The following is a 13,458-nucleotide window of genomic DNA, read 5'->3' as shown; positions in this document are numbered from 1 at the left end:
ACAGGTTTGTTTCGAATCACTAGCTTTCGGAGTGCAGCTGCTTCCTCAGGTGAGTGAAGAGGGGGGTTCCACAAACACATCTATAGACAAATTCAATGATGCAAGATGACACTTTGAATGCGAGTCTTTGCGGGTAATTAAGTCTTTACGGGCCCAGATGGTGCGTTTGGAGAGGGGGATAATCATAGGTTAAAGAGGTGTGAATTGTCTCAGGCCAGGGCAGTTGGTGGGATTTTGCAAGCCAAGGTAGGGGGTGAATGTAACGAGACATGAATCCAAGGTTCCGTTGAAGCCGTACTCATGCGTGTGGAACTTGGCTATCAGTTTCTGCACGGCGATTCTGCGTTGTTGCGCGTCCTGAAGACCGCCTTGGAGAACGTTCACCCGAAGATCAGAAGCTGAATGCCCTTGACTGCTGAAGTGTTCCCCGACTGGGAGGGAACATTCCTGCCTGGAGATTGTCACGCGATGTCCCTTCACCCGTTCAAAAAAGTGGATATTCGGCATTTGCAAGGTGACAATTGGAGAACAGGATACCTTTCACAGCAATGCTGCTTTCATAAAAAGCACTTCCTAATTCATCAGGTCATCACACCAGGGGATAACATTTTGCATCAGCATTATTTAATCAAATTGCACAAATGTAAACTAAAAGCCTGGAAAAACATTCCCATACGTTCGCTGCCCTCTTCTTTTTAGGTGATAGAGGTTGTGGGTTTGAAAAGTGTTGGCGAAGGAGCCTTGGTGAATTTCTGCAATGCATCTTGTAGATGGTATACATGGCTGCCACAGCATAAATATGGTGTCCCTTTAACATTCTCTAATATTGATGTCATTACTCAAGAAAAATCTCCCAAACTGAATAAACTATTAGAATTCATAACTGCTGCAGCACCACCACCTCACTGTGGATTTTCTCAATGCTGTAAATCTGCAGCAGGTTGAGCAGAATGTGGGAGGAAAGTGAGTTAATATCTCAAGCATGATCCTTTGTTAGTTCCAGTAGGCTGTGGGAGAAAAATAAACATTCTTTCTTTGAGTGTTTACGACATTAACTCCAGCATTCTGAATTCTAAAATAATTGTATTTACTTCTGCTAACACTGAAATTATCGATACCCATATGTTTAAGATGGATTGATTTGCTTTTCTATAACTTAAACAAGTTAAATTAAATGGAAAATTGGAAGGACAAAGAGGAAGAGAACAAAAAGAGCAAGAATTAGGTGGGAAAATGCAAAGCCACGACTAGCAAAGCGTGTTACAAAGAAGGCTGATAAATTTCAGGAGCAACTTGCCTCAGAGTGTTTAAACTAGGTCCCCGTTGTAACTATGGGAAGGATTTCGTATCCCAGCCCTGGGTCACTTTCCGTGTGGAGTTTGCACATTCTCCCCATGTCTGCGTGGGTTTCGCCCCCACAACCCAAAAAGATGTGCAGGATAGGTGGATTGGCCACGCTAGATTGCCCCTTAATTGGACAAAAAATAAATAAATAAAAATAATTGGCTATGCTAAATTTATTTTTAAAAATAAACTATGGGAAGGATTGGGAACTAAACATTTCTGGCGACAATAATGTATTCAGGAGAGATAGGGAAAAGAGGATGAAAAAAGGTGGTGTGACATGGGGGTTACAATATTTATCAATCAAGGATAATAATAGTTCTAGAGGGAAGATAAATGAAATGGCTTAAAGATTTAATCTACTTGGTTGTCACTGAGGAACGCAAAGGAACTATTAATTAAACCCCCAAATAGTAAAAGAGGAAGGTGAGAGCAATAAATCTATAAGCAGATTTCAGAAAAACATAAAAATAATAGAGCAGTGAAAGTGGAAGACTTCAATTACCCTATAGAGATTGGGGAACAACGGTCAAGGAGGTAAAGAAGTCCTAATTTTTTTTGTGGAGAACATTCTTGATTGGTATTGTTTGAGGCAGGCTACATTGCTAGATCTAGCTCTGGGGAATTATGTCGGGCAAATGTAGCATGTTGCAGTAGCAGAATGTACGGGTGATGATGATCATAACATATTTAGGTTTAAAGTAATTATGGAAAAGGATACCCAGCTCGAAAACAGCCATTTGAGAAGAGAATTAGCACAGGTAGACTGGAAATACAAGATTAATCAGCACAACAGTAACTGAGCAATGTCAAAGTGGAGACAGTTTCGGTAAAATAAAGCATATGCTTACGAGGAGGAAAGATGGGGAATTCAAAGCTCCCAAGGTGACAAACAAAAAACAGAAAGAGCCGTGACAAATGTCAGGTGCTGACTGCAGTGGATATCCAGTCAGAATACACACTGTAGGGGGACGTTTTAAAGAAGAGATAACGTGGCAAACAGCAAGTATTGAAAATATTAAAGGGTAACATAAAAGGGAGGCCGCAAACCCTGTATAAACATGAAACGTAAAAAGATAGTTAAAGGAATGTTTGGGGACAAAGATAGTGATGTCTTCTTGCAGAGGCAGAGAGTCTGATTGAAGCACTGAATAAGTGCTTCGCATCTACCTTCATAGATAAGTGGGGGTTAGGATGGGAGGCAGGGGGAGATGGAAACTGAGGATTGCTAAAGAAACATCTTGTCAAAGCTTTTCATCTTCAGCTCATCAGGACAGCTGAGCAAGATAAACTAACAGTAAAGGAGAAGGGAGTGCTGGCTGGTTGGTCTGGTAGCGACGTTGCCATGGAGAATAAGCTTTTGGTTCAAATTCAAAGCAGGCAGGTTTACTCTAGTCAAGGCAAGTAGAATGAATCAGGGAAGGGATTTTCCTTAAAGCTTTTGTTTAGCTGGAAAAGGTGCAATGCGTGGACGTTCTCCTTCTATCTGCAAAGCACAAGGCCATGTGTGTGAATATATGTAGCTTCAAGCACACATAAGGGCGCCATACTGCAAGCCAACTGACAATTTTCATTGGTTTTCAGTGTAATTCGTAGCACAGTTGGGATTGTTCAGCAAGTGTTGTCCAAATTACATCTAACGCCGGACATTATGTTTTGAGTTTTACATGCACAGGCTGTTTGGCAATGGTCAGTACTTTACCTGTTTCTTGGCTATGCCAGAATACTAGAAATTTGCAAATCTAACACCCCATTTTAAAAAGGGAGATGAATAAATTTGAACTACAAGCCAGTGATAGGAAAACTACTGGAGACCACTGTCGAGAGCAAAACTAATTCTCATTTGGGGAGGCATGGCCTAGTCAGGGTTGTTAGCACAGATTTCCTGAAGACAAAATGTGTATGACTAACCTAATCAAGTCTTTTAATGAAGCAACAGAGGGTTGATGAAAGTATTGCAGTGGATGCAAAGGGATAGGAGGTAGTGGTGAATAGATGTCTCTCTGACAGGAGAGAAGCTGGCAGCTGATTCCCCTAAGGGTTAACATTAAGACAATTGTTTTCCCTTGTTGTATATAAGGGACCTGCATGTAGGTTATGGGATTTTGGTACAATGATAATTTGTAAATTATATAAATTAGAAACATAGTAAATAGTTGACATGATAACAGCAGAATTAAGGAGAAAAATGGACAGTGTCGCAAAATGGGGGGAAACTGGGTTGTTGCTTACTCTTCCGAGGAGCCAACATAGACTCAACAGGCTGAATATGAATAGCCTCTTTCTCTACTGTAAGATTCTATGATTCTAGCAACCTGTCGCCCTGGCCACTGCCTGAGACTTTCAAAATGAATTACCAAAATGATTATTCAGAGCTGGAGCATTGTACGAGTAAAATACAACCAAATGTCAAAGTCAACTCTAGTAACAGTAGTAGGAGTTAAACAAGGCAAACTAGTTGATTGAGATCCTTCTTACAATTTTGTTTAGCGGTCTCTTTAATAGATCTTGTGTCATAGTACCCAGAATATTACCCTGGGTCTCTGGAGCACCAGTCGGGCGACAATACCACTACACATTCACCTCCTTAACCCTACAGGATCCGTTTTACAAGGGTTAGGCTGCATCATCCATTTGTAGAAATTTTTATTCCGCAATGCCAAATTTGCTACAGTTTTTCCTAAGATGACATCAAGTCTGATGAAACCCGAAACATTAACTCCAGGTCTCTCGACATAAGTGAGTATTTTCCAGCATTTTCGGTTTTGATTTCAGGTTTCCAATATCTGCAGTGATTTACTCTAGTGTGTGACATGTTGAGAAGTAGCCAACAACTTTATGGGAGGCAAGAAAACAAAAAGTGAAGGCAACTCTACAGCAATATTTAGTCCTAATTATTTCATATTTATAATAGACAGCTATTAAATTGAATTCATAATTATTTTTAAATAGTCTAAAACCTAAAAGGGAGAATACGACCCAAGAGTTAAAAGTAGTAAAATTAGCACACGGCCAAAATTTTTTGTTAAATTTATTGTCTCAGTGTTAAATGGATTGCTTTTGTAGGAGAAAGCTAAACTATTTTTTTGTCAGGATGCCTAGATCAGTAACTCCAAATCACACTCCTAGATGTAAAATGAAAACCTGTAACAGAGATGCCTTTAAATTGTAAACATATAATGTGTATTGCAGTATTACAGTAGTAAAGGTCATTATAAACCCCAGGATAATTAAGCTGTCTGAACTGCTTTTCCAACTATTTACGCGTACACATTTTATTTCAAGTGCACCCTTTGCAATGCTGACAGTGAATAGATCAATGTATTTAGGAACCAGACATTCCTTTCAATCGAAGATCAAATGGCAATTACTACTTTCAGTGTAAAGGTTATCCAAATCAAATGTTAAAAATAGTGACAGGTACCCAGATACAATATCAGATTTGAAAAGAGCAAGGAGGATTTTCCATTAATTTTAATTGTGTAAATATTACATACAAAATTTAGAATCATAGAATCCTTACAGTGCAGAAAGAGGCCATTTGGCACATCTGGTCTACACCGGCCCTTCAAGGGACCATCACACCTCGGCGAAAACCCCCGCCTTATTCCTGCAACCCCATCCTAACGGGCAACTTAGCATGGCCAATCCACCTAACCTGCACATCTTTGGACTGTGGGAGGAAACCAGAGCACCTGGAGGAAACCCATGCAGACACGGGAAAAATATGCAAAATCCACACCGACAGTCACCCGAGGTCGGAATCGAACCTGGGTTCCAGGCGTCATGAGGCAGCTGTGCTAACCATTGTGTTGCTCTTTTTAACGCTAACTTGTCGGTTTTAACAAGAATTTTGTACCCTTTAGTTACTATATGCAAGCAATCAATAAATTAATTGGGATGCAAATGTGGCATTTAACCAAATTTATCATTCAAAATAAGAGTGAATGGATGCCTTTGGACAACAAAAATGCAATGAAATTATCGACACAAGTGTTTGCCTTTTTCAACAAAGTGAGTCTTTCCAAACAGAAGGTCAAGACAGAGCAGCAATTTCTGAATCTCTGCTTAAACACCAGATGGGAAAACATCCAAAGAAGCAAATAAAACAAAAGGAAGCTTATGGCTACCTCATGGCGCAGTTTTTGTTCATACTGTGGAATTGATTCAGTGCCGATGGCAGCAGGACATGTGTGGACCATGCCCCATCATTCTGCCCATTGTTTCCTGACATTGGGGAAAGCCAATGTTAAAATTGGAAAGCTGGCATGTGCAGCTGAGCCAAGAGCTCGGTCTGTCTGTGGTTAGAATAAAATGTTCTCTCCCATCTAAATACAGCTGCAGTACAAATGGGCTATCATATACTGCATGGAGACACATAATGCAGTGCTTAGTCTGTTAACAGGATCTTTGCTTGTACCCTTTTATGTTACAAAATTGTCTCCAGTTGAAGTGATTCTGTATTCTGTGTTGGCTTCCGGAGTGTCACATTTGCCCCGTTTGTATTGCATTAGCATGTACAAGATCTGTTAAAGTATAAGATTTGTACATGACGGTTGCAGCAAAATTACAACTGCAACTTAAAAACAAATGCACAAGTACAAAGATTCTTTCTTCATGACTGAAGAGTTTTCGTTCCATCATTACTCCATTTTAATGTAATACTTGTGAAAGTTCAAGGCAACAGAATGAAAAGGGGGTGGGGACAAGCTCAGCCCAGCAGTATTTATTGCCAATGCGGTTGGGGGAAATTAGCCAGGCTGTATTTAACTGATGAATGTGCTCAGCAGCTGGGAAGGGAAGGGCGATGAGTTTGAAAGGAGATCCAAAGTGGGAGAGGCTCCCATTTTACTGTACTCAAGGGCAGCACGGTGGCGCAGGGGTAGCACTGTAGTCTCACGGCGCCGAGGTCCCAGGTTCGATCCCGGCTCTGGGTTCATGTCCGTGTGGAGTTTGCACATTCTCCCCGTATTTGCGGGGGTTTCGCCCCCACAACCCAAAGATGTGCAAGGTAGGTGAATTGAACATGCTAAATTGCCCCTTAATTGGGAAAAATTAATTGGGTACTCTAGATTTATTTTTTAAAAATATTACTGTGCTCTAGAAAAAGAAAGGCCTATTTCTCTGACCCAGAATTCTAAACTCTAGATTCAGGCACCGGATTTGATGCTGCATTAAAGGAGAGCATCTGTGGTTTCTGCAGCAGAGAAACCTCTCAGGAGGCTTCAAGAACAAAAAGGTACAACACAGGAACAGGCTCTTCGGCCCTCCAAGCCTGCACCAACCATCCTGCCTGTCTAAACTAAAATCTTCTGCACTTCCGGGGTCTGTATCACCCTATTCCCATCCTATTCATGTATTTGTCAAGATAACCCTTAAACGTCACTATCGTCACTGCTTCCAACACCTCCTCCGGCAGCGAGTTACAGCCACCCACTACCCTCGGTGCAAAAAAACTTGCGTCGCACATCTCCTCTAAACCTTGCCCTTCGCACCTTAAACCTATGCCCCAATTAATTGACACCTCTACCCTGGGAAAAAGTCTCGGACTATCCACTCTGTCTATGCCCCTCATAATTATGTAGACCTCTATCAGATCGCCCCTCAACCTCCTTCATTCCAGTGAGAACAAACCAAGTTTATTCAACCTCTCCTCTTAGCTAATGTCCTCTATACCAGGCAACATCCTGGTAAATCTCTTCTGCACCCTCTCTAAAGCCTCCACATCATTCTGGTAGTGTGGTGACCAGAATTGAACACTACACTCCAAGTGTGGCCTAACTAAGGTTCCATACAGCTGCAACAGGACTTGCCAATTTTTATACTCAATGCCCTGGCCAATGAAGGCAAGCATGCCATATGCCTTCTTGACTACCTTCTCCACCTTTGTTGCCCCTTTCAGTGACCTGTGGAATGTAGAGTTAAGGGTGTACAGTGTATTACATACTGGCAGCTTTTTTAGGATGCATAGGAGGTTTAAAAAGACAGCATTCCTAAAGCCATTTAAGAATTTTATATAAAGATGTAACCTGCACTGCCACCCAGTGAATGGGTAGTGAGCCGCACGCTGGCACATGTTAACTTTGAGGATCAAACCGCAGCTCCAGCACTGGTTGTGTAACTACTGACAGGTCCTTTAACGTAAATAATAATCACAATTCCATCTACAGACATAACAGGCACTGCAGGTAAATTTTGGCACATAAAATGAGATTGCCCACTGACAAAAGCAGATATCATTCTCAGCGCGCTAGAGACGGATTGTTGCAGCCAGTGTAGTTAATACAACAGATTTAGTATTAATTCTCTGGATTCTATTCCTCCTAATAACCATTAAATAAAGGGAAAGTGACACAGACCAACTGTCACAATAGATTATCAAAGCGTAATAGATACCTGGAGCTCCTTTCTTTTCAACATTTACAAGACTTGCTCTGGACGACTCCAATTGTATACTTGATTGGTCAAGAGCCATATCGGATGGTTCTATCTTCTTATCTTCTGCTTTCGTCTGTATTTGAAACTGACTGGTGTATTTCTCATGCTGACAATGCAGAACAGAAACACGGGGTGAGGTAGCTTTTATCCCCCCCCCCCTCCCCCCCCCAACTTGCTTTAAATTGATGATAGCCAAGCTGCACTTACCTTTAGGGCCTCTTCAGGAACTGTGTGTACACTTTTTTCCAATATATACATGTTGGAATTTGAATATTTTGTTAAGAAAGCAAAATAAGGAGAGCTTTTCAAAAACAGGCTTAATTAAAAATCAAACGGATTAAAATTTGGCTCCTAGCAGCCAGGAACTATTTATACAAACACTCCAAATCTGGGATCCCTTCTGGGTGAATTAAATATGGATTACATTGAAAGATATATCCCAGATATGGATACAACCAGTCTCCCAACCAAGCATATGATATTTTAGAAGACTGACAGCCTCCCAATCCTTGTCACCCTCGTACAGGGAAAGAAAGAGATAACGAGCCTGAAATTCCTGCAACAGAGCAGTTGGCAGTGGACAGTGTTAATAAGACAGTTACAGTCACCATTGGCATCGCATTACATTTGTGTCACACATCGATATGACAATGGCACAGCGACGTCAGTGTCACCCGAGGCCAAACAAACGTCAAATCAGCTTAATAGTTCATTTCTTTAAGAAGTCTTACAACACCAGGTTAAAGTCCAACAGGTTTGTTTCAAACATTAGCTTTCGGAGCACTGCTCCTTCCTCAGGTGCAGGAGGAAGGAGCAGTGCTCCGAAAGCTAGTGTTTGAAACAAACCTGTTGGGCTTTAACCTGGTGTTGTAAGACTTCTTACTGTGCTCACCCCAGTCCAACGCCAGCATCTCTATTTCATTTCTTTAGCCAATGAAAGAAAAACATAAGAAACAGAATGAAAAACAGAGAAAGAAATAGGCTAAAAACAAAAATACAGAGACAGAGAAATACAAGAAAAGGAGAATCGGCTGAGAGAGGGGAAAAAAATAATGCCATAGGATATCTTGCTCATTTCCACCGTTAAACTATACTTGAAGCATTAAAATTTTCCAGAGATCAAAAAAATATGATATTCCAACAGAATGTTCTTCTTAGATGAAAGTAATTTCTCAGAAACGTAATTCAAAATGTTGGCGCATCACACACACACAAACACCTTTGTTGACGGGAGTTGTAAACCAAATAGTAAATTTCAGATATTTCATTATCCCAAATCATTTCACATTCCTTCATGAGACACCGAAAGACATCAGCAATATCTATCTGCAAAAGTAAGTGTGCAAATCAGTTCAAACACAAATCCCCAAAAATACACTATTGCATAGAATTGAATCATAGAATTTATTTTACTTGAACGCAATTTAAACTGAGATTGCACTCTGGAACACTATATTACAGTATAATTCAGATAAGGCTACTGTTGAAAAAGTATTCATTCAAATATATTATTATATCTGGGTTTTTGTTACTTTCCTGTGAACAAAGACTATCCAACAACGCCAGAGGCCAGTCACACAAAAGACATTTCCATTATTGCTTCCTGAAGCCACATAAATCATTCATTTAGGTCGAAAACTGGTACCTCACAGACACACATTTTAATAAGATGAATGGCGGTTTTCAGTACTACCCTGCTGCCCCAGCAAACCTCTAATCTCTTAAATTGTCACTAACATTTATAAAATGAGTAAATGAGCCCTTCCGCATAGAGTGCAATTTTCCTGGATGAACTTTGTTGTTTCCCATCAAACTCAGTTCACCTCAAGTCTTTCAAAAGACACAAATCTCCCAAGCTTCTCATAAACATAGGGCTTTGATATTTAAATATCTGTCAAGCAGTGTTCCATAGAGTCTGACCAATACCTTGCACAAGGCCTATCTAATCTCTTGATTTGCATTCCACCCCTCTCATTATACAATTTATTTGCATTTTATATCACAACCAAGCGCTAGATTGACAATTTCATGTATGTTGGTGCTCAAGGCTGTTTTTTAAAAGTCAAAAAATGCATTATTTTTTTTTTAAAGTTTAAAATAATTTTATTCAAGGCATTTTCATATAAACAATGTAAAAGGACAACCAAACAACATTATAAAACAACCCACCCCCCACTGCTCTCTCAATACCACTCTCTCCTCATCTCTAGCCTTCCCCATTTAACCCCCTTACCTGCTGACCCTTCAAACCTCCTCAAATAAATCACTAAACTGCTTCCACCTCTCGAGTGAATCCATCCACTAGCACTGTCAAGACGAACTTGACTTTCTCCAGCCTCAGGAATCCTGCCAGGTCACTCACTCACTCACACCCCCCGCTTTCGGCGGCTCCAAGTCCCTCCATCCAAGTAAAATCCTCTCTGAGCTATCAGGGAGGCAAAGGCTAAAAACATCAGACACTCTCACTCCCTGGACACCCGGGTCTTTCGACACCCTGAATATCTCTACCTCTGGACTTGGGACCACCTGCACCCCCAGCACCTCAGACATTACGTCTGCTAACCCCTGACAGAACCCCTTCAACCTTGGACACGGCCACAACATGTGGATGTGATTCACGTGCACGTGCCCCCCCCCCCCCCAATGCACCGTCCACACCTATTCCCAACCCATCAAAGAACCTACCCTTCCTTGCTACCGTCATATTCACCCCATTTACCACCTTGAACTGGATGAAGCTTAACCTCACACATGGCGATTACGTGTTCACCCTCTACAGGGCGTCTGCCCACGTCTTGGTCCCCACTTCCCCTCTCAGCTCCTCCTCCCACTTGTGCTTTATGTCCCCTACCAGGGCTATTTCACACTCCATCAACCCCTCGACACCTCCCTCTCTCCTATACCGTCCCTCAATAGCACCGTGTCTTGCAACCCCAGGGGCAGCAGCCCAGGAAAAGACAGCACCTCTCCTTACAAAATTCCAGACCTGCGGATACCTAAAAACCCTTCCCCCTCGGCAACTCTTATTCTTCCTCCAGATCCTCCTACCTCCCAAATTTGCCCCCTCTGAACAGATCACCAAATCGCTCGATCCCTGCTTGCCGCCACCCCTGAAACCTTGCATCCAACCCCAACCCCCACCCACCCACCCACTTCCAGCGCAAACCGATGGTTATCGCAGATCAGTGCCCACAGAGTCCCCTCTAGTCCAAAATGCTGCCTCCACGGCCCCCACTCTCTTAGGGCCGACACCACCACTGGGCTCATAGAGTACCTGGCAGGCGAGAACGACAGAGGCGCTAACAACAAAGCCCACAAACTTGTTCCCCTACAGGATGCCGCCTCCATCTGACCCCATGCCAACCCCTCCCCCACAGCCCATTTCTTAACCATAAAAATATTTGCCACCCAATAGTAGTTCATTATGTTCGGCAGCGCCAGCTCCCTCCCCCTGCTGCAGAAACTACCTCCTAACCCGCAGGGTCTTCCCCGCCCAGACAAGCCCAGAGATCAGTGCATTAACCTTCTTAAAAACGACTTTGGGATGAAGATTGGGAGATTCTGAAACACAAGCAGAAATCTTGCAGCACCGTCATTTTTACTGTCTGCACCCGCCCTGCCAGAGACAGCAAACTTCTTGACACCACTTTGTTGAAATCCACTTTCATCTGCTCCACCAGCCGAGCCAGGTTCAACTTGTGCAGCTGCGCCCAGCTCCCTGGATACCAAAGTATCTAAAGCTCGCCCCCACCACCCTGAATGCCAATTTCCCTAACTTCCTGGCCTGCTCTCTAGTCTCAATCGGGAACATCTCGCTCATTCCCATATTCAACTTTTACCATGAAAGCCGGCCAATTCCTCTAAAATCTCCATGATATCCCCGATACTGCCCAACGGGTCTGAAATATACAGCAACAGGTCGTCCGCATACAATGAGTCCCTGCGCTCGATGACACCTCCAGCAGATACTCCCACTCCACCCAGTTAAACATCTTCTCCGCGGCCATGCACCGCCTCCCCCTTCAGAGGCATCGCTATTACATTAAGCAGCTTCCTCACGCTCGCCGTCAACTACCTCCCCTTCACACAACCAGTTTGATCCTCGTCTATCACCCCCGGGACACAATCCCCAATTTGCGAGGCCAACAGCTTGGCGTCTACATTCGGTAATAATATCAGGTGGTATGACCTGCACTGCTCCGGGTCCTTATCCTTATTTAATATCAGGGAGATGGAAGCCTGTGACAATGTAGGGGGGATTTCCCCCGTGCCTCATTATAAGCCCTCACCAGCAGTGGCCCCAGGTCTACCCCAAACTTTTTATAATACTCCACTTGGAACCTGTCCGGCCCCAGGGCCTTCCCAGTTAGCATCACCCCCATACTGTCCATCACCTCCCAAAACCGAAATGGGGCCCCAGTTCTGAACCAGCTCCGCCCAGGGCTCAAACCCGTATAGCCTTCTCTAGAATGCCTCAAACACACCATTCACCCTCTCTGGATCCATCACCACCTTTTCCTTATCATCCGTCATTCTGCCAATCTCCCTCGCCACCTCTTGTTTCCTCAACTTTTTTTTGGATCCATTCTTGGGATGTGGCCATTGCTGGCTAAGCCAGCATTTGTTGCCCATCCCTAATTGCCCTTGAACTAAGTGGCTTGCTAGGCTATTTCAGTGGGGAGCATCGTTGTGTGGGTCTGGAGTCAGACGTAGGCCAGACCGGGTAAGGATGGCAGATTTCCTTCCCTGAAGGATATTAGTAAACCAGATGGGTTATTACGATAATCAGCATGGTCATCATTGGGATTTTAATTCCAGATTTTTATTCAATTCAAATTTCACCACCTGCCATGGGGGGATTCGAACCCTGGACCCCAGAGCTTTACCCGGACTCTGGATTACTAGTCCAGTGACAATACCACTATACCACCGCCTCCCCACAACGGATGGGCCAACATCCTGCTCTCTTTCTCTCCATACTCATATACAACCCCTCTGTAACTGCCCCACCGCATCCCCGTAGCCCAAACTCCATCTGGAGCCTCTGCCTCTCCTTCAACAGCTCTGCCTCCGCGGACTCAGAACGCCACCTGCCTACCCTCATATCTACCAGCCTTGGCGTATCGGCCTACTCTCTCTCCCTGTGCACAAAAAATAAAACTCCTCACAACCACTGCCTTGAGCGCCTCCCACAACGTGGCAGCTGTGACCTCCTCCGTATCCCTGAATGGCAGCCCTCACCTGCTCACACATCTCCTCTTCGACCAACAATCCACTGTGGCCACCTAAAGAGTAACAAAAGGTGCACTCACCATCGCTGCTCCCCTATGAAAAACCTGCCCTCCAAACTACTCACCATCCAAAACATTAAAGAACACACAGACTCCTCCAAAGGTCAATGTCCTCACTCTCCTTCCAGTCCATTGTCTTACCAACTCCATCGCTTCCTCTGGCGTGCCGAAATAGTACTCGCACATCTGGAAAGTCACCACACAGGTGGGCCAGGTACAATACTCCTTTTTAAAGAGGGCAGCCTTGATCCAATTGAACCCAGCCCTCCTCTTTGCCAGTTCTGCTCCCAGGTCATGGTACACCCGCAGTTTGCATCCTTCCCAGGTACATTCCCTGGTCTGCCTCGCCCATCGAAGAATCTTCTCCTTGAGCAGAAAGGTTGCA

General features: G+C 43.5%; 1 protein-coding gene across 6 annotated transcripts in view; it reads right to left on the bottom strand.

Annotated features, from left to right (window-relative positions):
• Window positions 1–13,458, bottom strand: part of LOC119953650 (centrosomal protein of 170 kDa protein B-like) — a 94,891-nt gene that overhangs the window by 70,555 nt on the left and 10,878 nt on the right. For all 6 annotated transcript variants that reach the window (XM_038778146.1, XM_038778155.1, XM_038778127.1 and 3 more), the window contains exons 5-6: window positions 7,990–8,048; window positions 7,741–7,888 (exon numbers count right to left, since the gene is read on the bottom strand). In XM_038778146.1, the coding sequence (XP_038634074.1) occupies window positions 7,741–7,888; window positions 7,990–8,048 (207 nt within the window). The remainder of the gene's footprint in view (window positions 1–7,740; window positions 7,889–7,989; window positions 8,049–13,458) is intronic.

The sequence above is a fragment of the Scyliorhinus canicula genome, chromosome 2 (genome assembly GCF_902713615.1).
Source record: "Scyliorhinus canicula chromosome 2, sScyCan1.1, whole genome shotgun sequence".
NCBI classification, from domain to species: Eukaryota; Metazoa; Chordata; class Chondrichthyes; order Carcharhiniformes; family Scyliorhinidae; genus Scyliorhinus; species Scyliorhinus canicula.
The sequence above is the reverse complement of the archived record's forward strand: the minus strand, read 5'-3'. Positions and strand labels throughout refer to the sequence as shown.